The 25,503-nt window shown below is 47.9% G+C and overlaps 1 protein-coding gene across 1 annotated transcript in view; it reads right to left on the bottom strand.

Annotated features, from left to right (window-relative positions):
• Window positions 1-25,503, bottom strand: part of arhgap33 (Rho GTPase activating protein 33) — a gene marked incomplete at its 3' end in the record, with an annotated part of 143,872 nt that overhangs the window by 43,792 nt on the left and 74,577 nt on the right. The window contains exons 11-16 of the mRNA XM_084336594.1: window positions 11,547-11,696; window positions 10,536-10,638; window positions 7,431-7,575; window positions 6,812-6,894; window positions 5,854-5,961; window positions 3,804-3,949 (exon numbers count right to left, since the gene is read on the bottom strand). Of these exons, the coding sequence (XP_084192720.1) occupies window positions 3,804-3,949; window positions 5,854-5,961; window positions 6,812-6,894; window positions 7,431-7,575; window positions 10,536-10,638; window positions 11,547-11,696 (735 nt within the window). The remainder of the gene's footprint in view (window positions 1-3,803; window positions 3,950-5,853; window positions 5,962-6,811; window positions 6,895-7,430; window positions 7,576-10,535; window positions 10,639-11,546; window positions 11,697-25,503) is intronic.

Raw genomic sequence — 25,503 nt, 5'->3', positions numbered from 1 at the left:
AGTCTCTGTCTAATAGAACTGCTGTCTCTCTCTAATAGAGCTGCTGTCTCTCTCTAATAGAGCTGCAGTCTCTGTCTAATAGAGAGCTGCAGTCTCTGTCTAATAGAGCTGCAGTCTCTGTCTAATAGAGCTGCTGTCTCTGTCTAATAGAGCTGCTGTCTGTCTAATAGAGCTGCTGTCTCTGTCTAATAGAGAGCTGCTGTCTCTGTCTAATAGAGAGCTGCTGTCTCTGTCTAATAGAGCTGCTGTCTCTGTCTAATAGAGAGCTGCTGTCTCTGTCTAATAGAGAGCTGCTGTCTCTGTCTAATAGAGCTGCTGTCTCTGTCTAATAGAGAGCTGCTGTCTCTGTCTAATAGAGAGCTGCTGTCTCTGTCTAATAGAGCTGCTGTCTCTGTCTAATAGATAGCTGCTGTCTCTGTCTAATAGAGCTGCTGTCTCTGTCTAATAGAGCTGCTGTCTCTGTCTAATAGAGAGCTGCTGTCTCTGTCTAATATAGAGCTGCAGTCTCTGTCTAATATAGAGCTGCTGTCTCTGTCTAATAGAGCTGCTGTCTCTGTCTAATAGAGCTGCTGTCTCTGTCTAATAGAGCTGCTGTCTCTCTCTAATAGAGCTGCAGTCTCTGTCTAATAGAGAGCTGCAGTCTCTGTCTAATAGAGAGCTGCAGTCTCTGTCTAATATAGAGCTGCTGTCTCTGTCTAATAGAGCTGCTGTCTCTCTCTAATATAGAGCTGCTGTCTCTGTCTAATAGAGCTGCTGTCTCTCTCTAATAGATAGCTGCTGTCTCTGTCTAATAGAGAGCTGCTGTCTCTGTCTAATAGAGCTGCTGTCTCTGTCTAATAGAGCTGCTGTCTCTGTCTAATAGAGCTGCTGTCTCTGTCTAATAGAGAGCTGCTGTCTCTGTCTAATAGAGAGCTGCTGTCTCTGTCTAATAGAGAGCTGCTGTCTGTCTAATAGAGAGCTGCTGTCTGTCTAATAGAGCTGCTGTCTCTGTCTAATAGAGCTGCTGTCTCTGTCTAATAGAGAGCTGCAGTCTCTGTCTAATAGAGAGCTGCTGTCTGTCTAATAGAGAGCTAATAGAGAGCTGCTGTCTGTCTAATAGAGCTGCTGTCTCTGTCTAATAGAGAGCTGCTCTCTGTCTAATAGAGAGCTAATAGAGAGCTGCTGTCTGTCTAATAGAGAGCTAATAGAGAGCTGCTCTCTGTCTAATAGAGCTGCTGTCTCTGTCTAATAGAGAGCTGCTGTCTCTGTCTAATAGAGAGCTAATATAGCTGATGACTGTCTAATAGAGAGCTGCTGTTCTACTGGGTTACATGTTCTACTGAGACATGGAACGTTCTACTGACTACATGTTCTACAGAGACATGGAACGTTCTATTGACTACATGTTCTACAGAGACATGGAACGTTCTACTGGGTTACATGTTCTACTGAGACATGGAACATTCTACTGGGTTACATGTTCTACTGAGACATGGAACATTCTACTGGGTTACATGTTCTACTGAGACATGGAACGTTCTACTGGGTTACATGTTCTACAGAGACATGGAACGTTCTATTGACCTACCTGTTCTACAGAGACATGGAATATTCTACTGACTACATGTTCTACAGAGACATGGAATATTCTACTGACTACATGTTCTACTGAGACATGGAACGTACTACTGACTACATGTTCTACAGAGACATGGAACGTTCTACTGACTACATGTTCTACAGAGACACAGTGGCGAATCCTTGTGGAAGCCAACGGAAGCCATGCCTCCCTATATTCATATCAATTCATATCAAATTATGAAATATGAAAAAAAAAAAAAAAAAAATTAAAATATAATTTTTTTTAATATAGTTTACATTCTTTTTCATCTGTGCATCTGTGTTTTTTTTTTCTTTTTTTTTTTATGTCTCCCTCTTCTCCTTCTCACTCCCTCTAACACACTGTCAGACTGTGCTCACTACTGCAGCTAGTATAGGAGAGAAGCAGTGGGTAGGTCTCTTTCTCCAGGCTTCCAGCATTATAGAGTGAGTCCAAACTCCAAATCCGATCCTAGCCAATCAGATTCGAGCTGACTGCCACTGTGCCACACCCTAAAAGTTTAAAACGGAGCTGGGAGGAAGACGTTCAGCATAATGTTCCACCTGGAGGCGGGGCAGGTCAGAAGTTCACGTTTCCACCTGACTACCTAACGTGACATCCCATTAGTACTGAGGACCAGCGCAGAGCACACCACTGTGGATATTATGATTTAACAAATCTATCTGGCAAGAGGAGGACCACATTATTGACCAGGTAAGAACTGAGCAGCCTGACTAAGGACTAACTAACGTTATCAGGCAAGCTTGTATACCCTTTCATGACTGCAATGCAAGCCAGGGGCTGGAATACGCAGTAATTTATTCCTCCGTAGTAGCCAGGTTAATGTGCACCATCAAGCACTGCTTAAAAGCTAGCGGTGGGTCCAAAATATATCGGATATAAATGTCAAAGGTACCCAGCGTTCCATTAGGGTTTCACACACAGATGCGGCGGGGTTTGAAAGCTCGGTGTTGCTAATAAACATTTTAAATCATTTTTATAAACGAGTAAAACTGAGGCTGAAATGACTGCTTCCGCATTTTACAGTAGGAGCGCTCTGATGGCTGGGCGCGCGGCGCAACAGACACGTGAATGAATGAATGAATGAATGAGAACTTTATTTAACAGATTGCAGAATGGGTACAATACAGTACGGCTCAATACACACAATTGTTAAGGGGATGCAGACCAGAGAAATACGTTTGTCTTGTCACGTTTGTCTAATAGACAGTCATATTCTCTCCCGGTGTTCTGCGGAATCCTACTCCCGAGTCCCTCCTCGAAAACAACACCGGCCGTATGTATATTTCTCTCCCACCCACCCACCCCCTCCTAATGTACAGTCCCCTCCCCATCATATGTATATACTCTGTCAGGATCTAGGGGTAACAGTACTGTATATTTGATGTCATGATGTCTTGTATGTCATAAATGTCACTAGTATGAATTGAAAATGGGGGACCCTGATGTAAACAAGACAAACGTCTTTCTCTGGTCTGCATCCCCTTATACAATTGTGTGTATTGAGCCGTACTGTATTGTACCCATTCTGCAATCTGTTAAGAAAGTTTGACTGGCCGCCGAGCCATACTGTAGTGTACATGGTGACTACTTGACTTAAAAAAAAAAAAAAAAAAAAAAAAAAAATATTAATAAAAATATTTAATACATTTTTTTTAATAATTTTTGTTGGCTTCCCCTGTTATTTTACCCACGCGACGCCACTGCAGAGACATGGAGCATTCTACTGACTACATGTTCTACAGAGACATGGAACGTTCTACTGACTACATGTTCTACAGAGACATGGAACATTCTACTGACTACATGTTCTACAGAGACATGGAACGTTCTACTGACTACATGTTCTACAAAGACATGGAACATTCTACTGGGTTACATGTTCTACAGAGACATGGAACGTTCTACTGACTACATGTTCTACAGAGACATGGAACGTTCTACTGACTACATGTTCTACAGAGACATGGAACATTCTACTGACTACATGTTCTACAGAGACATGGAACGTTCTACTGACTACATGTTCTACAGAGACATGGAACATTCTACTGGGTTACATGTTCTACAGAGACATGGAACGTTCTACTGACTACATGTTCTACAGAGACATGGAACATTCTACTGACTACATGTTCTACAGAGACATGGAACGTTCTACTGGCCTACCTGTTCTAGGGAGGAGGACAGAAGGAGTTTTTACCTTGTGTGAATTTCCCTACAGAGATGAAGGAGTCTGAGAAGAGGACGTCTACATGGCTCAGTAGAAACTCTACCACCACCGACTGGACCCGGACCTCCCTGAACGGATCTGAACCAACCAGGCCCGCTGTCTCAATCTCCTTTGACCTGCAACACACGCACACACACACCACCTGGGGGCTCAGACTATATCCATGTTCTTTTTTTTTTATCCACTTTTTCTCCTTATTTTTCTATTTTTCTCCCATCCCAATTTCGTATTGCCAATTCTTCCCTCCCCTGTCTTGAACGTTGCTAGACTATGCCCCCCACTGGTCGGTTGTAGTGAGGATAGAAGCCTTGCATCACGTGTCCCCTCCGGTACACGAAGAGGCAGCCTGTCGCATCTTTTCACCAGACAGCGCGGACTCTCAGTGGCGAGGAGTAACGCGTGGGAGGCTCACGCTGCCCCCGTTACTTCCTGTCTCTGCTGTGCAGGCGTCACCCAACAGACCTGTAGGAGTCGCTGTCCACAACGTCCAATCCCCATCCATCGACTTCCACCCGCTACCTCTGCCAAATGAGATAGTATGACGACTGGCCCAAGCCGTAGGCAATGCTGACACCGGGATTCGAGACCGGAGTCTCTTGCATTGGTGACGAGCGCAATCTCCGCTACGCCACCCAGCCGCCATCTATATCTATGTTCTTGACGTTGAAAGAATAGCACTTGTTTTTCATGTGTATATAATGTAAACATCTGTAAAGGACAGCAGACATCTACTCTGACACTCAGGGTTTATAATTAACACAGACAGGGCTGGGGAGCAGACAGGGGAGGCATAGTGTTAGACTCTCCATAAACAGAGCAGACAGAGTGCAGGGTGGGGGAGTAGCAGCCAGCCGCACAGAGGCCATCGGTCGCATCAACAAAGATAGCTGGTCGGCTAGGGAGGGGAATTAATATCAACAGAGAAGCCGTTGCTATAGTGATGAGATAGGGTGGCTTGCTAGGGGGCCAGGCAAGCCGCTGGTAGGGGAAGATTTGGGTCATAGGTGACAGGAGACGTAGATGCATTGCGCGGTTGCTATGGGCTATACTTTATAGCTGGGAGTTCTTCCGGTTTGACTAAGAAACGAAGCGTAGACACGTAGACCTCAGGAGCTGGAGGGTGGGGGAAGGGAAGCTGACGCGTAGCCCCCACCCTCCGGTTGCCACGAGCTAGCTTCGGCTAACAGGGAAGCCTTTTGGATAACACTAGGCCACAACAACCACCGGGCTGATAGAGAGAGAGAGAGATCATTAGAATAATGAATTAACGGAAACGATGGATTCAACCGGAAAAAATGTGCCGGAAGGTATGGATTCTTACCTATCTCGATGTGATTTATCTAGAGATATCTACAGTAAGAATTTTAGGTATCAGTGAAACTAACATTGCAATTTGGTTAGAAGTGGTGGAGAGAATAAAAGCTAGCATATGAATTGTAGTTCCTGGTTAGAAACGAATGAAAATGGATGGATTATCCAAGTGGGGGTCCGGGGGGGTAGAGCGAGCAAGAGCATAATGTATTGTATTGGACTGCAAGTATTAGGTATATATATCCCGTAAACTACATTTATATTGATTTGAAATGTATAATCCTGTGATTTACTTAGGATATTTACTGTTAATGCTTGTGTGTCTAAATTTATGTTATGTTTATAAAAAAAAAATAATAATAATAATAATGAATTAAGACTTTTCAAAGACTTTTCAGAACGGTTTCCATCTTGTACAGAGTATGTTTATGGAAATAAACATAACGTTCCAAGGAAAGGTACCACGTTTCCAGTGTGTCGTTAATTCTTTTGAGACGAATGTATCACCGGGGAGGGAGAGAGGGTATCAGTCAGTACGATGAGTAAGAGATAAACCCAACGCATAAACTTCACGGAACCCCAGGTGACGAGGTGATTACTGGCTGATGACCCGAAATCCAACAACGTGACAGATAAGTTAGTTACCTCGGTAGGTTGGGGGCCCAGACTATAGCCAGATTCTTGATGTGACAGTTAGTTAGTTAGTTACCTCAGGAGGTTGGGGGCCCAGACTATAGCCAGGTTCTTGATGTGCATGTTGGTCTCTGTGCTGCAGGTGGCCAGACGAGACAAGTGACGAATCAGGAACTCCAAAGTCCTGAAGAGAAAAACAACAATACATCATCTGATAGAGAACCCCCTGTTATACATTATAATCAGATAGATAATTCACTGTTATCAATTAACATCTGATAGAGAACCCCCTGTTATACATTATTATCTGATAGAAGTTCACTGTTATCAATTATCATCTGATAGAGAACCCCCTGTTATACATTATTATCCGATAGATAATTCACTGTTATCAATTATCATCTCATAGAGAACCCCCTGTTATACATTATTATCTGATAGATAATTCACTGTTATCGATTATCATCCGATAGAGAACCCACTGTTAACAGTGACTGTTATCAATTATGATTTGATAGAGACCCCACTGTTATACATTATTATCTGATCGATAATTCACTGTTACACATTATAATCTGATAGAGAACTGATAGAGGTACTGTATGGAGACAGAGGTTACAGGTGAATAGAGGTACTGTATGGAGACAGAGGTTACAGGTGAGGTGAATAGAGGTACTGTATGGAGACAGAGGTTACAGGTGATAAAATCACTTTTTTTTTTTATTAACTAACAATTTTCTGCAATAAAATCACATAGAACTTTGCAATTGTTGAGGAAAAGCTGCTGCAAAATCAAGAATTTTTTTTTATTTAATTTTTTTTCTGTTTCTGATTTCTCTGATTTTCTCCCCGTCCCAATTAGTTGTTGTGCCAATTCCCCCCCCCTCCCCTACCTGGCTGCTGTATGCATGTTCTCCTACGAGTCGGTTCAAAAGAATAACAGAAAAATAACAGAAAAACTCTGAAATCTTGGTGGTCAGACAGACAGACAGACAGACAGCCAGGTTATCAGACAGACAGACAGGTCAGTGTACCTGTAGTGGGGGGGCGGCAGCTGTTGTATGACATCGTGAACCTTCACCATGCGGTCGTCATCCGTCATGTCTCCCATACAGTCCTACAGACAGACAGTTTGTTAAAACTCACGGGTGTCATGGTGGTTATAGAGTGATCCTGCACTCTGAACTGTCTGGTGAAATGTGTGTGTGTCTCAGAGAGATATTAATGTCTACATGTATGTGTGTCTCAGAGAGATATTAATGTCTACATGTATGTGTGTCTCAGAGAGATATTAATGTCTACATGTATGTGTGTCTCAGAGAGATATTAATGTCTACATGTATGTGTGTCTCAGAGAGGGATATTAATGTCTACATGTATGTGTGTCTCAGAGAGATATTAATGTCTACATGTATGTGTGTCTCAGAAATATCAATGTCTACATGTATGTGTGTTTCAGAGAGATATATGTCTAAATAAATATATATTCCAGCATTGCTGAATGAATCAGTCCCGTCATATTTATATACTTTTTAACACAGTTGAAATTAAGTAATCTAATATGAGCTCATATGAGTGTGTATGTGTGTGTGTGTGTGTGTGTGTGTGTGTGTGTGTGTGTGTGTGTGTGTGTGTGTGTGTGTGTGTACTCACAGCGAACTTGTCGTACAGCTGGTATGTTAGCAGGGGGTTGGGCAGCTCTCTGAAGTACAGTTTACACAGAGAACCAACACAGTGGATGTCCTGCATGTAAACCTCCTTAGTCAGGTCTGGAACCATCTCACTGTCGAACTCATGACTATAAGAGAGAGAGAGAGACAGAGTGAGAGAGAGAGACAGACACACACAGAGAGAGAGAAAGAGAGGAGAGACAGCGAGAAAGAGAGAAACAGAGATGGAGAGAGAGTGAGAGTGAGTGTGAGTGTGTGTGTGACTCACAAAGTGTATGGAAGGGACTACACACAATAAATAACAGACTTGAAAGAAAGACCCAACAGCACAGCTAACATCTCTGCCTCTCTACCAGATGAGCTGAACAGCTTTTACGCCCGGTTTGAGGTTAAAAACACCAACCTCCCGGTACGAGCCCCCACCACCCCTACCTCCGCCAAAATGAGCAGTGCCCTGGTCATCACCGAGGCTGATGTGCTCGCTGGGTTTAAGCGCATCAACATCAGGAAAGCATCCGGGCCAGATAACCTCCCAGGCCGGGTGATCAGAGCATGCGCGGCGGAGCTGGCGGGGGTGTTCACGGACTAGGGCTGACCGTCGATTTTTCTTTAATAATAATAATACTTTCTTTTTTTTATTATCTTATGTTGTGGGACTTGTACAGCACTTTGGTCAACTTTGCTGTTTTTAAATGCTGGCAGGTGAAAAGATGTGACAGGGAGGCGGCTGGGTGGCGTAGCGGAGATTGCGCTCGTCACCAATGCAAGAGACTCCGGTATCGAATCCCAGTCTCAGCATTGCCTTCGGCTTGGGCCGGACGTCGTACTGGCTCATTTGGCAGAGTCAGCGGGTGGAAGTCGATGGGTGGGGATTGGACGTTGTGGACAGCGACCCCTACAGGTCGGTTGGGAGACACCTGCACAGCAGAGACAGGAAGTGGCGAGGGTATTGTGAGCCTCCTATGCGTTACACCTCACCAATGAGAGTCCGCGCTGGCAGGCGAAAAGATGTGACAGGCTGCCTCCTCGTGTGCCGGAGGGAACACGTGATGCAAGGCTTCTATCCTCTCTAGAACCGACCAGTGGGGGGCATAGTCGAGCAACGTTCAAGACAGGTGAGGGGAGAATTGGATACACGAAATTGGGATGGGAGAAAAATTGAAAAATAAGGAGAAAAAGTGGATACAAAAAAGAGAAAAGATGTGACAGGCTGCCTCCTCGTGTACCGGAGGGGACACGTGATGCAAGGCTTCTATCCTCCCTACAACCGACCAGTGGGGGGCATAGTCGAGCAATGTTCAAGACAGGGGAGGGGAGAATTGGAAACACGAAATTGGGATGGGAGAAAAATAGAAAAGGAGAAAAAGTGGATAAAAAAAAAAGAAATTAATAATGAGTCAGGAGCTGCGCTGCCTGGACGGCTGCTCTCCGTTACACAGCCAACGACATTACATTACATAATTATGTTGCAACCTTAGTCTATAAAGCAAACAATTATATAAATATTTATATGTAGTTAATAGAGACAAAGGCAGAATTCGACTTAATTAAGCACGTTTTATTAAGACATGTTTGTATATGGGTTGAGGCACTGCTGCTAACTGGGTGTCTTATCAAACACAGGTAAAACTAAAAATACTATAGAGAATGGTCAGTGCTGTAAAGTTTAAACCTTTTTAAATCTTAGACAAACGAAACACTTTGCTTTTATGAAATATTGTAAGCCGTCATTTGAGGCTTTATAAAAGCCCATTTGAATCCCGTGCCCATCGAACGACAGCCCTATCACGGACATATTCAACCTGTCCCTCTCCTTGAGTATAGTCTCCTCCTGCTTTAAATCAGCCCACATTGTGCCAGTAACAAAAAAAGAGCAAGGTAACGAGCCTCAATGACTGGCGCCCAGTTGCTCTTACCCAAATACTGAGAAAATGCTTTGAGAAGCACATCAAGGCCCTGCTCAACAACAACCTACCGCTAAACCTGGACAAACACCAATACGCCTACAGACAAGATAGATCCACAGAAGACGCAATAGCCACAACTTTACATGAGGCCACCACCCACCTGGAGAAGGCGGGGAACTATGCGAGGATGCTGTTTGTGGACTACAGCTCAGCGTTCAACACCATAGTCCCCGCCAGACTCGACACCAAGCTCAGGGAACTAGGAGTCAACCCCAGTCTACGTGACTGGATCCTGGACTTCCTGTCGGATCAACGCCAGGTGGTGAGGATGGGCCCTCACACCTCCGCCCCCCTGACTCTCAAGACTGGAGCCCCCCCAGGGCTGCGTCCTGAGCCCTCTCCTCTACTCACTGTACACCCATGACTGCGTAGCCACGCACAGCTCCAACACGGTAATTAAATTAAAGGGAACTGCACCGACCTCAACCTCAGAGCGCTGAGCAGAGTCGTGAGGACAGCACAAAAGATCTGTGGATGTGAGCTTACAAATCTATGAGAGCCGGAAAATTATCAAGGACCTTAATCACCCCAACCATGGACTGTTCCAGCTGATGCGGTCTGGAAAGCGCTACCGCAGCCACACAGCCAGAACCAACCGGCTGAAGAACAGCCCCCCCCCCCCCCCCCCAAGCCTCTCATAAACAGAGCCCATTGACGCCCGCCCGCATACGCTAACCCCCCCCCCCCCCCCCCCCGGACTACACTTGAGAAACACTGTTGCGGCTGACAACCATATTGCACATTGCATTTTGCACTGCAAAATAATTTGCACATTACTCATTACACAATTTTATTTTTTTTTGGAACTGTACATAGCCATCTTTGTTATTTAAAATGTATATAGTATAATATCTACATCCTGATCTGCACTGCACACTTTTAGAACTGTATATAGTAATATTTATTTTAGTCATCTTACTTTATTCTATGCTAAATTTATTGTATTTTTATCTTATTTTATTATTAAGAATCTATCTTATTATTAAGATAGAAGCTGCTATGGTCGAGGGACCACAATAAATAGAATTTCACTGTTCTTGCTGTAAAGTACTGAAATAAGTGACAATAAAGGAACCCGAGTGTGTGTGTGTGTGTGTGTGTGTGTGAGTGAGTGAGTGTACCGTAGTTTCTGGATATTAGAGGAGACTCCAGAGTGTCTGTAGATTCCATCAACGACTCCATGCAGCTCAAGGAAATCTGAACAGCTGACTAACACCTGCGGGACTGGAGACAGACACAGACACACACACAGACACACACGTTTGTTTGTTTTGTTTGTTGCAGCGATTGCCACGCACTGCGTGGTGTTTATTTTGGGGGGAAAATAACCTTTTGGGGTGGGAAAAGAAGACTATTTTTACGTTGCGTTTTTGAATCACCAGAAAGGTGATTGATTTTGTTTTGAATTACCAGAAATATTATTGACTTTGTTTTTGAAAAGTTACAATGACTTGCAGTGGACTGAAAGTCAGTTTTATAATCTTTGTGTTTAATTTTTCCTTTATTATTATTATTTCTGTTGAACAAGAAATAAGCATTTCATTATAAAGTATACTGTATTTTGTTCTGACAAATACAAATAAAATTGAACTTGAACAAGAGAGGGCAGCCTGTGCCAATGGTGAGTCACATTTGAGTGTAACTATTGTTTATCAGTGTTGTTTCAATTAGCTATTGCCCTGTGTAAATTGTAGGCTTACTGACAGCGGTTGTTCCCCACTATAGCCTGCCCTTCCAGCGTCAGTGAGGGGTGGTTGTTACATACTGACATACCAGACAGTAAACCACAATAATGACCTACCAGACCAACACAAAAAACACTTGCTATTCTCTATGGACCTACCAGAATGCTGTAGGAATCCAGGCCTGTCAGCTAAAGAGTGGAAAATCTGCTGAAATCCAGATCAAACCACTTCTAGCAGAGAAATGTTGATATCATAGGAATAGTTATTAACTAGATAACTATAACTAGATAATAGAGATAACTAAATAAACGTTCAATAATGTAAAGATATAATGGAAAATATACTGTATAGAACATAATGTAAAGATGTATAATCTATATTAAATGGTAATAACTATGCTCCAGTTATGGTACGTCTGCATGTGTTTGTGTGTGTATCTAATCTTACCATCCAGTCCAGAGTTGAGGAGGTGTTCTCCGAGGTCACAGCCGAACACCCTCTCCTTCAGGATGCCTCTCTGCTTCAGCTTCTGTTTAGACGGTCTGGACTTAATGAAGGTCCTCAGGAACCCCAGCAGCTTCCCGTGTCGCCTACTCACTGAGACACAGAGAGATATGAATATAAACACTAAGACACAGAGCGATATGAATATAAACACTGAGACACAGAGAGATATGAATATAAACACTGAGACACAGAGAGATATGAATATAAACACTGAGACACAGAGCGATATGAATATAAACACTGAGACACAGAGCGATATCAATATAAACTGATACACAGAGCGATATGAATATAAACACTGAGACACAGAGAGATATGAATATAAACACTGAGACACAGAGAGATATGAATATAAACACTGAAACACAGAGAGATATGAATATAAACACTGAAACACAGAGAGATATGAATATAAACACTGAAACACAGAGAGATATGAATATAAACACTGAGACAGAGATATGAATATAAACACTGAGACACAGAGATATGAATATAAACACTGAGACACAGAGATATGAATATAAACACTGAGACACAGAGATATTAATATAAACACTGATACACAGAGAGAGATATGAATATAAACACTGAGACACAGAGATATATTAATATAAACACAGACACAGAGAGATATGAATATAAACAGTGATATATGAATATAAACAGTGAGACAGAGATATGAATATGAACACAGACAGAGATATGAATATAAACACTGAGACACAGAGAGATATGAATATAAACACTGAGACACAGAGAGATATGAATATAAACACTGAGACACAGAGAGATATGAATATAAACACTAAGACACAGAGAGATATGAATATAAACACTGAGACACAGAGAGATATGAATATAAACACTGAGACACAGAGAGATATTAATATAAACACTGAGACACAGAGAGATATGAATATAAACACTGAGACACAGAGAGATATGAATATAAACACTGAGACACAGAGAGATATGACTATAAACACTGATACACAGAGATATATGAATATAAACACTGAGACACAGAGAGATATGAATATAAACACTGAGACACAGAGAGATATGAATATAAACAGTGAGACAGAGATATGAATATAAACACTGAGACAGAGATATGAATATAAACACTGAGACACAGATAGATATGAATATAAACACTGAGAGACAGAGAGATATGAATATAAACACTGAGACACAGAGAGATATGAATATAAACACTGAGACACAGAGAGATATGAATATAAACACTGAGACACAGAGATATATGAATATAAACAGTGATATATCAATATAAACAGTGAGACAGAGATATGAATATAAAACCTGAGACAGAGATATGAATATAAACACTGAGACACAGAGATATGAATATAAACACTGAGACACAGAGAGATATGAATATAAACACAGAGATATTAATTAGTGCTGTCAGGCGATTACAAAATGTAATCTAATTAATTACAGGATTTGTAATTAATTAATCTAATTAATCACATTTTAATCGCATAACCATTTTAGGCCTGATATTCTATATTCTATAATCATATTTCAAATGGCATGTGTCCGGATGGCAGAATTCAGTACAGCCATCAGGCTGCTAAACGAACAATAAACACTATGCAACAACCATCAAATGCACACAGCACACACCACACACACCCACACGCACACACTCACTTAAACCACACAAACACACTTTATATTTATTGATAAAGGATTTGCACTACAACTCGTACACCTACTGTAAATTGCACCTCATCCCATTTCTGCCTTGCACTATATAGTATTGTATATTAGTACACTGCATAGTATTGTATATTATATGGTAACTCAGTTACGTCTATTCTGCATCGAACATTGTACATATGTCTATACTGAACACTGTGACCTCATTTTCTACTTCTAAATTACATGCTATACTATGTTATTTGATACTATCTTGTCTAGCACAGTCTCTGGAGCGTAACAGTAAGAAGCATTTTGTATGAAAGTATTCTGTACTTCTGTATGACAACTATTAAAGAAACTTGAGAAACTTGATATAATATAGTTTGAGCCCTGCAAACACCGCCATGTATTCCTATTCTTTAAAGCGGTGGCCTTCTTACCACACGGTACACAGCGACCTCTGGCGCTGATTGAATTAATATAAACACCGACAGACAGATAATATGGATCTGAATATGGAGCCCAACTCTAATGTTTGTAGCAATTAGACCTGCTTTATAATAAAAAAAGAAGAAAAAAAAATGTTCTACAGTATGTGACCTTTAAGGCTTTGTGTCCACCGGGGACGTTTTTTTCAAGGCGGACCGCTTTGAAAAGCAAAAATATGCATGCTCAGAGCGTTTTCCTGAGTCTCGCGACTGCCGCGGCTCTGCCACTTGCTCGATGTTGATTGGTCTGTCGAAAAAAGTTACCTTGATGAGCGGCGCTCCTCTTCAAAAGTTTAACTAGTTTCAACTTTAGGCGCTGGGAGCGCTCCGCCCAAAAACGCTGGCCGCCGAGAGCGCTAAAACGCGAGGCTGGGAAAAGGAGCGCGCCTGTCTCGTCTGTAGCATAGAAATTAATGACAGAAAGGAGCTGACAACTCATAAAACGTCCCCGGTCGACACAGGCCCTAAGGCTAGTTAATCGGAAGACTGAAAACCCAGGCCAAACAGCAAGGACTACCAATTACATTTTCCACATCATCTAAATAACCTTTCAGAATGACAGATCCATACCAAGACTAGGCAAAAAACATTTTCAATAATATGTTATTGCTTTAAGACAAGAGAGAGATTAAACCTTGACGCAGCAGCTAACTGGTTAAGAGAACAGGTTAAACGGGTCTCCTGAATCAGCAATATTAGCACTTCACATTCAAACCAATAGATATCGCTTGTTGCTAACGGTGCTTATCAGCGTCAGCACTAACAAGACGTTCTCAGGGCAGTAGTTAACAAGACGTTCTCAGGGCAGTAGTTAACAAGACGTTCTCAGGGCAGTAGTTAAGAAGACGTTCTCAGGGCAGTAGTTAACGAGACGTTCTCAGGGCAGTAGTACAACAGCACTAACCAGACGTTCTCAGGGCAGTAGCACTAACAAGACGTTCTCAGCGCAGAGCAGTACAACTTGTAGGAACTTGTATCTCCATACCATGGATGTTTCCAAACACATTTATGTCGGATAATAATCAGGATGTTTTTTTGTTTTTTTTTTGCCTTTCTATCATTTTTCTCCCATCCCCCAATTTAGTTGTTATGCCAATTCCCTTCCTGGTCATTGCTAGTATCTGGAATAATAAGACCTTAACCAGGATATTAGCTAGTATCTGGAATAATAAGACCTTAACCAGGATATTAGCTAGTATTTGGAATAATAAAACCTTAACCAGGATATTAGCTAGTATCTGGAATAATAAGACCTTAACCAGGATATTAGTTAGTATGTGGAATATTAATGTGAATGGAAACATAGTGACCTAGATGAAGAAGTCATGGTGTTTGTTTAAGGTTGAAGAGTGAGAGGTCTAGTAACTCTGGTTCTAGGTCAGCTGATATATTAGGAGGTTTGGAATGTTTTATTTTATTATTATTGATCCAATGTTAGTCGTTATGCCAATTCCCAATCCCCTTCCTGGTCGCTGCGCACTTACCCCCCACAGTCGGTCTGGGAGAGTGGAAGCTATCACGTGCTTCCTCTGACACACGTCTAGCCAATCAACCGCTTCTTTTCACCTGGCAGCGCGGACTCTCACTGAGAGGGTGTAACGTGTGGAAGGATCACACTATCCCCCTTAGATCCTATCCGCGCTGAGCAGGCGCCCCGACCGAACTGTATGAGTCGCTGTTTACAACGACCCGGACCCACCCCGCCAGCTTTCCCACCCTCTAATACTGCCAATTGTATTAGTGTGAACGGCCAGCCAAGCTGGTGACAACGCCGGAGGTGTGAGCTGGATTCGAACAGGCGAATCCAGCGTCTCCGGTGTTGGTGACGAACGCAATCTCCGCTACGCCACCTGACCGCCTGGAATGGTTGTTTTAAGAACTGGCTGTAGATCAGCTGGTATATTAGAATGGTTGTTTTAAGAACTGCCTCTAGATCAGCCGGTATATTAGAAGGGCTGGAATGGTTGTTTTAAGAACTGCCTCTAGATCAGCTGGTATATTAGAATGGTTGGAATGGTTGTTTTAAGAACTGGCTCTAGCGGTCAGATGTTACCAGAAAGCCTGAGGTACCAAGGCTGAGGAACTGAGAGAAAGAAACAGAGAGAAGCGTGAAAAGGGAAACTAGGACAAGGACACAGAGAGAGAGAGAGAGAGAGAGAGAGAGAGAGAGAGAGAGAGAGAGAGAGAGAGAGAGAGAGAGAGAGAGAGAGAGAGAGAGAGAGAGAGAGAGAGAGAGAGAGAGACACTGACAGGGCTTGAAGCTTACTTTTTTCCCTAAATGAAAATATTCATTGTGTGCATGTATGTGTGTGTGTGCGTGTGTGTGTTAGGGGTGTAACGGTACATGTACAATGTACTTCAATGCATACTTTGGGTTCGGTGCATGTGTGAATTAATGGTCTAGCTTTAACCATGTGTAGCAGTCTGGAAAATATGGTATATTATTCAGAACTGCTGACTGTGTTTATATCCCTTTTTGTACACAAAGACATTCTAACTAGTGTCATTGATTCACACGAACAATGACACAAACGTCCCCGTTCCAAGAGCATGTGAATACGGATCATAAATGACAGTATTGATTCATATTTTACAGTGCGTCTCCCCGTGTGACTGGCAGGCGGGACCAGCAGGGGGCAGTAGCAGGCAGAGAGTGGCGGAGAGAGCTGAGAGATGATAAAGAGAGGAGTGCAGCGGAAGTCGTTCTCTTCTCGGCAGTGAACTTGACCACGAGAAGTCACGTCTAACGGGGGAGCTCTAGACAGCCCCGTTGCTGACGTTTATGCCGGAGTGCCCCGTGGAACCGTGACGGGTGATAGGAAGTACTGGCTAGTGGAGACGATATCCTAGCAGTACCAGTGTTATGATATTACGAACATTAAGTGCAGAGTCGGGCACTAAGAGTCGAGTTATACCTAGTTACAGTGAGCGGTATAAGTAGCGTGCGGCTAAGGTTCACAGTAGCATTGCTCGTGTTATACCTAGTTACAGTGACGGTATAGTCTGCGTGCCAGAGACGTACGGGACATCCAAGCAGTCTGCCCGGGCGTCAACAGCTGTCTGCACCGGAGAGCAGCAGCACACCCTGCCCCAGGCTGCCTGCAGGACACGGGGAGTTCTTTACCACCGGCAGAGTTCGCCCAGCACCAGCTCAGCCAGCACTGCCTCTCTGCTATAGCTCCGCCTGCTAGCCCCTGCGGCGCGAGTGTTCGACGCCATCTTGCCTCCCGGACAACAGTGGAGTGACGAGGCGGCCATTTCGGATGAGTACAAACGAGCATTGATGCTCCCGACTCCATATACAGTATACAGTGTGGTGCTGCCCGCGGGCGAAGTTAACGTTGTTAACCACAGTTCAATAGGGGTACCCCAGACAATATATACCGGTATTAGCATAGGACTTTTGCAAGGTATTTTGTGGGCTCACTCTTTTATTTTATTCCTTTTCTTTGAGCGTGATAAGGTGTGTATTTCCTAAATAATTCCCGTTCTGTGAATCCCTTTATTCTCTTCCCTATGCTCCCCCCTTCCTTCCCCATATTCTCAACCGGGGACAGTAAGAGTGTAATTCCTTAAAGAAGGTGAATACTGTGGTCCGCCCAGACGTGGGCAGCGTTTAGTCTGGGTACCTGAGAGCACTTGGTGCCTGTGTGTGATACTGTAATTGACTTATGCTAATAATTCATGCCAGTAATTATTGTATGGATACCCATGGTGCAGTAATCACCAGCCGTAGCTTTGTTGTAACCAGGCTGAGTTACAATACAGTCATCCAGAGCGGGAGCACTGTGTGTGTCTTTCATTATTTCTAACCCTAACCCTTTGCTACGGGTAATATATGTAATCGTAACCCCTTGCTATTCTACCTTTTCCATTGTAAGGGTTCTGGTCGTCTCACTAAGGGAGGGTACTGCTTGCGGGGGGAACCCAGTTATTTCTCTACCATCCGGTCAGTAGGTGTGGGAGGGAAAAAGGGGCAACTGTGGAGGGTGAGGGTGTGTTGGGGAGTACTGCGGACTACTCCAGAGAGAGGGAGGAAGACCAGAGTACCGGACCAGGTTTGTAAACCCTGGGCCTCATTCACCCCCACTACCAGCCTCCAGTTGACGCTCCGGACCCCAAAGACGGAGGTGCAGCTGGCCAGGGTGCTACTGTGTCTCGCTACCTATTGACCGCACCCCACAGTTCCCACGAAGCAGGGATAATCCACCCTGCTACATTTGGCGTCACGAACAGGATCAACATCCTACTCCACTCCCTTGTAAGTGACGACCCAGAGACCTGAGATGTCGGACAACGACAACCCGAAGCCCGATGCCAAAGCCGGGCCGTCCCGGGTGACGCAAGGAGGTGACTCGCCGCCCCCGCTCAAAGAGGAAGAGGGGGGAGCCGAGACGGTGCAGACCTTGACCGCCGAAGTGGAGTTCCTAAAGGGTCAACTCCAAGACCAGGCGGAAGCCCTAGACCACCAACACGAACAACTGGAGCAGGCCAGGCACAGAGAGTCGCGTGCCTTGGCCCAAGCCATGATCCAACAGCTTCCTCCAGCGCCCCTCCCAGTGGTGTACGTCCAACGAGAGCGGAAGTGCAGCGAATTTGGAGGGGGGAAAGAGAGAGGAGAGCCGCTGGTGGACGACTGGATCCGAGACATGAAGGTGCATTTTCGGAGCAGCAGAGTGCCCGGTGACGAACAGGCGGAGTTCGTACAGCAGCATCTAAAGGGCGCGGCTAAACGGACAGTGCGCTTCGTGCTAGAAGGGACCGCCCCGGAGCCGGACGCCGTGTTCCGGGTGCTGCAGGAGACGTACGGAGACAAGACCTCGGTCAGTGAACGCCTGAGAGAGTTCCTCGACCGCCGACAAAGAGATGGCGAGACCGTGAGGGAGTTTGCGTATGATCTACAGGAACAGATGCGTCGCATACAGGGCCGGGAACCCCAACGAGTCGCGGATCCTGCCGCCCGGCTGCAGGAGCAGTTTGTGGTAGGCCTGAAGGATGGGATGCTGCGACGGGAGATGAAGAAGTCCATAAAAGAGAACGGAGAGCAGACGTTTCTCGAATTGATGATGGCGGCGATAGACTGGTCGGAGGAGGAGATGGTCCTGCCCCCCAATAGGGGTGGCGCCCAGGCCCTGGTCCACGCCGCAGCCGCAGAAGGACGAGAGGCCCCGATGAGCGGAGACGCAATACAGGGAGCTTTTAAGCGGCTCTTCGCAGGGCAAGAGCGGCTGGACGCACGTCAGGAGCAACTCTTCCAGGCCGTCCAACAGACGCGGGACGCGACCCAGAGAGGCGGCCCCGGACGGCGACGCAGAGACGACGCGCCCGCCGCTAAGCGGGAACTGCCCCGCCGGGACGAAGAGGGCAGGTTGATTTGCTATGCCTGCAATCAGCCGGGCCACATCAGCAGGGAGTGCCCCCGCCACGCCAGCGAGCCCCACCCAGCCCCTGCCCCCACCCCCGAAGTTCCGGGCTCGTCAGGGGACCGACCCGGATCCCGAAGGGCAGTCAACGGCGTCGTAACCGGAGTCGCCGACTCGGCCGCAGGGGGCACTAAGACGCAAGACATGGGGGAATGTCTCACCTTAGACGTCCAGATTGACGGGGTCGAGACCTGCTGCCTCTTCGACACCGGCGCCGAAGTCACCACCATGACCGAAAGCCACTTCCGCAGACACTTCCCGCGGTCGCGGTTGACCCCCTCCAACTGGATCACTCTCTTCGCCGCCAACGGGTTGGAGATCCCAGTGGTGGGGTGTCTCTACGCCGAAGTGAAGTGCCTGGATATGACATTTCCGGGGAAATGCATATTCATACTAAAAGACGATCCAGGCCGAGTGGCCACAGGAGACGCTATCCCGGGACTTCTGGGCATGAACGTGCTCGGCGGGGTAGATGGCCTGTTCAAGGGGATCAAGGGGATGCGGCCGGCGAGCCGAAGACGTGTCGACGCGGGGAGCGTCGCCATCCGCCGTGTGGTCGCCGCCATGGCCCAGGAAGCCCGAGAGTGTATCGCCCCGGGAAGGATGGGGTACGTCAAAGTGGCCGGCAGGGAACCAGTGGTCATTCCCCCGCACAGCGAAGTGGTCGTCCCAGGCCGTTGTGAGACGACAGCGGGGATGCGGCGTCCCGTGATGATAGAGCACACGCCGAGGGCCAACCTGCCTCCCGGACTATTGGTGGCGAACGTGGTGGCATACGCCCGACAGGGGAGAGTGCCTGTGCGGGTGTTGAACCCGACCAACGTCGAGATGGTGCTCCGACCCCGGGCCAGGTTGGCAGAGATCCACTGCCCCCGTCAGGTACGGCCTAAGGAGAGAGTGACCGTGGAGGAAGTGGAAGGAGGCGTCCGAGTGACGGCGATTCAGACTCGGGACCGCCCGCCAGAGGCGGAGCCGGACGGGAAGACCCGCGGGCTCGCCGTGGACGTACAGGCGAACCTGCAGGATCTCACACCGGCCCAGGCCCAAGTGAGTCGGCTGAATCAAGTATTGGAGAAACACAAGGCGGTGTTCTCCGTTGACGACGGGGACTATGGTTACACAACCACGGTCACACACTACGTTCCCACTGGTGACGCACACCCGGTCAAGCAACGGCACCGCCGAATACCGCCCCACGTGTTCCAAGAAGTAAAGAGACACGTGCAAGATCTGGTGGACCTGGGTGTCCTGGTAGAGAGCTGCAGTCCGTGGGCGTCACCAGCCGTGATCGTCATAAAGAAAGACGGCTCCGTGCGGTTCTGCTGCGATTACCGCCGCCTAAATAACGTGACACACCGGGATGCCTACCCCCTACCTCGTATCGAGGAGTCCCTAGACGCCTTGGGGCAGGCCAAGATCTTCTCCTCGCTCGATCTCACCGCCGGCTACTTCCAGGTGGCGGTGAAAGAGGAAGACCAAGAGAAGACGGCTGTCACGACGCCCTTCGGCCTCTACCAGTGGACTCGTATGCCCTTCGGACTGTGTAACGCACCAGCGACGTTCCAGCGGTTGATGACCGCCGTGCTGGGGGACCTGGCCTTCGACGTCCTACTCGTCTACCTAGACGACGTCTTGGTGTTCGCCAGCGACTTCGAGAGCCACTGTCAGAAGCTGGACCTGGTGTTTGGACGGCTTCGGGAGCATGGACTCAAACTCAAGCCCCGGAAGTGCTTCCTTCTGAAGACCGAAGTCAAGTTCCTGGGACACGTCGTCTCCGCGGCCGGCATACAGGTCGACACCGACAAAGTGAAGGCGTTGGAGGACTGGCCGGCGCCACGCTCAGCGAAGGAAGTGAGGCAGGTGATCGGGTTCCTGTCCTATTATCGGCGGTTCGTGCCCCACTTCGCCCAGGTGGCCCAGCCACTGCACGCCCTGATGGGGAAAGAAAAAAAGGGGTTCGCCAAGGGCCGGCCCGAGGCCTTCAAGTGGACGCCGCAGTGTCAGACGGCCTTCGATCATCTGCGGCAGTGCCTCTTGACACCCCCGGTGCTGGCCTACCCCGACCTCCAGCTCCCCTTCATAGTGACCACCGACGGGAGTTACTTGGGACTGGGAGCGGTACTCAGTCAGGAACAGGAGGGCGTGGAGCGAGTCATCGCCTTTGCGAGCCGAGGCCTGCGTGGGTCCGAAAGGAATGACCAAAATTATAGTGCGTTCAAGCTGGAACTCCTCGCCCTGAAGTGGGCGGTCACCGAGAAGTTCAGAGACCTCCTGATGTACGCCCAGTTCACCGTGATCACCGACCACAACCCGTTGAGACACCTCGGCACGGCCAACCTGGGAGCAGTGGAGCAGCGGTGGAACGCTCAGCTCGCGGAGTATGACTTCGTGGTGCACTACAAACCTGGTCGACTCAACCAGAACGCAGACGCTCTGTCTCGCATGCCGATGCGATCAGAACCTGAAGTGGAAGACACCGAGAAAGACTTCCTAATGATAGCCGCGGCTGGCACCCACACCCGTCAGGGTCTCCAAGAACGGGCCGTTCCATTGTCCGTCCCCGCCCCAGTCGCCCGCGAGGGCTACGTCATGGTCCCAGCGGAGGAAGTGCGGGCCCTGCTGTGCCCTGGGAGACCGACAGAGACGCGGGAGGTCTCGAGTGTCGGCGCACGACGGATAGCGGCACAGAAGGGGAACAGCGGATATGACTGGGCGGAAATGCGACAGCTCCAGGCGGACGATCCCGAGTTGGGTCCGGTGTGGCGGGCGGTGGCACAGGGGGTCCCCCCCACTAAAGTACAGCTGAAGGAAGGAGACCCGAAACTCCGCAAGTTATACGGGCAGTGGGAACGATTCCGTCTGCATCAGCAAGTGCTGTTTCGGCGCGTAAGCGATCCCCGGGATGGAGAGGAGGTTCTCCAGCTGGTGGTGCCCACAGCCCTGCGAAGGAGGATCTACGAGACCCAGCACGAAGACGCGGGACACTACGGGGGACAAGGGACGGTGGTCCTGATGAGGCGAGGTTACTACTGGATCGGAATGGCAGAAGAGGTGAAGCAATGGGTGAAGCAATGCAAGCGATGTGCATTAGCCCGCGACGTGTTCCCTAAAGCCCAGGCACAGATGACCTGCACTAACGTGACGGCACCCATGGAGGTCCTGGCCATGGACTTCACCGTGTTGGAGAGGTCGGTGGGTGGCTATGAGAACGTACTGGTGCTGACCGATATGTTCACCAGATTCACTATTGCCGTACCGACCAAAGACCAGACTGCGAAGACCACCGCCGCTGCCATCATCAAGTATTGGTTCGTGTACTACGGTTGCCCTGCCCGACTCCATGCTGATCAAGGGCGAAATTTCGAGTCGAGCGTCATCAAGGAGCTCTGCCGACTGTATGGGATTTCAAAGAGCCGCACCACGCCCTACCATCCCCAGGGGAATGGGCAGTGCGAGAGATTCAATCGGACAATGCACGACATGCTGCGTAGTCTGCCCGCAGAGAAGAAGCGGGACTGGAAGGAGCACCTACCCGAGTTGGTACTTACATACAATTGCCACGAGCACTCCTCCACTGGATACTCTCCCTTCTACCTGCTCTTCGGGAGGGACGCTAGGATGCCCCGAGATGTCCTAGGGGGCAGAGACGTCATTGAGGAGGGGGCGGCGGACCTAGATGAGTGGGTGCAGAGTCACCACGAGCGACTAAAGGCCGCCGCGGAGGCCGCTGAGGCCACGGCGAAGCAGGCTTCCCATCGACGCAAGAGAATTTACGACAGGAAGAGCAGAGGTGCACTCCTGCGGGCCGGAGACCGGGTCCTGATACGCGACCACCGAATCCGGGGCCGTAATAAGATACAAGACAAGTGGGAGCCTACGTCATATGTGGTGGTTAAGCAGAGCCACGAAGGGACGCCCGTGTTCACGGTCAGGCCCGAAGCAGGGGGTCCAGAAAGGACCGTGCATCGAGACCAGCTCAAGACCTGTCCCTTCCCGGCTTCTGACCCGGAAGTGCGGGGGAGGGCCCCTCGACAGATCCCGGTGGCACCGCGGAGCTCGTCCGAATCAGACATCGGAGGTGCTTGCGGGCACCGGCGGGAACCGCATCCTAGGGCGTGTAACCACCCCGGTCCCCTGCGGGACGCCCCTGAGGAGGCCGTAAGCGCCGAGTCAGAGGTGGAGTCGACCCCTTCAGGAGAGGAGGGGGAAGGCGGCGGAGACGGAGTCGAAGAGGAGGCCGCGGGCGGTCCACCGATGGCCCCGGAGGGTGAGGCCGTGGTCCGTGACCCGCCGACGGACACTGAGGAATCCGACACGGAGTCGGAGGCGGGGGAGGTGGAACCCCCCAGAGTGGAGGCCGCTCGGCCCCAGAGGAGCACCAGAGGTCGGCTACCCGCTCGGTATCGCCAGGACTACGTGCTCAAGAGCGTGTTCGCGGAACAGTGTGTCCAACTCCTGAGGGAGTGTGTAAAACTGTTGGCATAATGTGTAATTGTCAACCGATGTGTAAAACTGTTGGCATAATGTGTAATTGTCAACCGATGTGTGAAACTGTTGGTCTCAGGACCGTTTTCATGCATGCGTTTGTTTTGTTGTTTTGTTGTTAACTTGCAGAGGACTTAGCAAGTTCAAAGTGGGGGGAAATGTAGCAGTCTGGAAAATATGGTATATTATTCAGAACTGCTGACTGTGTTTATATCCCTTTTTGTACACAAAGACATTCTAACTAGTGTCATTGATTCACACGAACAATGACACAAACGTCCCCGTTCCAAGAGCATGTGAATACGGATCATAAATGACAGTATTGATTCATATTTTACAGTGCGTCTCCCCGTGTGACTGGCAGGCGGGACCAGCAGGGGGCAGTAGCAGGCAGAGAGTGGCGGAGAGAGCTGAGAGATGATAAAGAGAGGAGTGCAGCGGAAGTCGTTCTCTTCTCGGCAGTGAACTTGACCACGAGAAGTCACGTCTAACGGGGGAGCTCTAGACAGCCCCGTTGCTGACGTTTATGCCGGAGTGCCCCGTGGAACCGTGACGGGTGATAGGAAGTACTGGCTAGTGGAGACGATATCCTAGCAGTACCAGTGTTATGATATTACGAACATTAAGTGCAGAGTCGGGCACTAAGAGTCGAGTTATACCTAGTTACAGTGAGCGGTATAAGTAGCGTGCGGCTAAGGTTCACAGTAGCATTGCTCGTGTTATACCTAGTTACAGTGACGGTATAGTCTGCGTGCCAGAGACGTACGGGACATCCAAGCAGTCTGCCCGGGCGTCAACAGCTGTCTGCACCGGAGAGCAGCAGCACACCCTGCCCCAGGCTGCCTGCAGGACACGGGGAGTTCTTTACCACCGGCAGAGTTCGCCCAGCACCAGCTCAGCCAGCACTGCCTCTCTGCTATAGCTCCGCCTGCTAGCCCCTGCGGCGCGAGTGTTCGACGCCATCTTGCCTCCCGGACAACAGTGGAGTGACGAGGCGGCCATTTCGGATGAGTACAAACGAGCATTGATGCTCCCGACTCCATATACAGTATACAGTGTGGTGCTGCCCGCGGGCGAAGTTAACGTTGTTAACCACAGTTCAATAGGGGTACCCCAGACAATATATACCGGTATTAGCATAGGACTTTTGCAAGGTATTTTGTGGGCTCACTCTTTTATTTTATTCCTTTTCTTTGAGCGTGATAAGGTGTGTATTTCCTAAATAATTCCCGTTCTGTGAATCCCTTTATTCTCTTCCCTATGCTCCCCCCTTCCTTCCCCATATTCTCAACCGGGGACAGTAAGAGTGTAATTCCTTAAAGAAGGTGAATACTGTGGTCCGCCCAGACGTGGGCAGCGTTTAGTCTGGGTACCTGAGAGCACTTGGTGCCTGTGTGTGATACTGTAATTGACTTATGCTAATAATTCATGCCAGTAATTATTGTATGGATACCCATGGTGCAGTAATCACCAGCCGTAGCTTTGTTGTAACCAGGCTGAGTTACAATACAGTCATCCAGAGCGGGAGCACTGTGTGTGTCTTTCATTATTTCTAACCCTAACCCTTTGCTACGGGTAATATATGTAATCGTAACCCCTTGCTATTCTACCTTTTCCATTGTAAGGGTTCTGGTCGTCTCACTAAGGGAGGGTACTGCTTGCGGGGGGAACCCAGTTATTTCTCTACCATCCGGTCAGTAGGTGTGGGAGGGAAAAAGGGGCAACTGTGGAGGGTGAGGGTGTGTTGGGGAGTACTGCGGACTACTCCAGAGAGAGGGAGGAAGACCAGAGTACCGGACCAGGTTTGTAAACCCTGGGCCTCATTCACCC

The sequence above is a fragment of the Notolepis coatsorum genome (genome assembly GCF_963971535.1).
Source record: "Notolepis coatsorum genome assembly, chromosome: 19".
NCBI lineage: Eukaryota > Metazoa > Chordata > Actinopteri > Aulopiformes > Paralepididae > Notolepis > Notolepis coatsorum.
The sequence above is the reverse complement of the archived record's forward strand: the minus strand, read 5'-3'. Positions and strand labels throughout refer to the sequence as shown.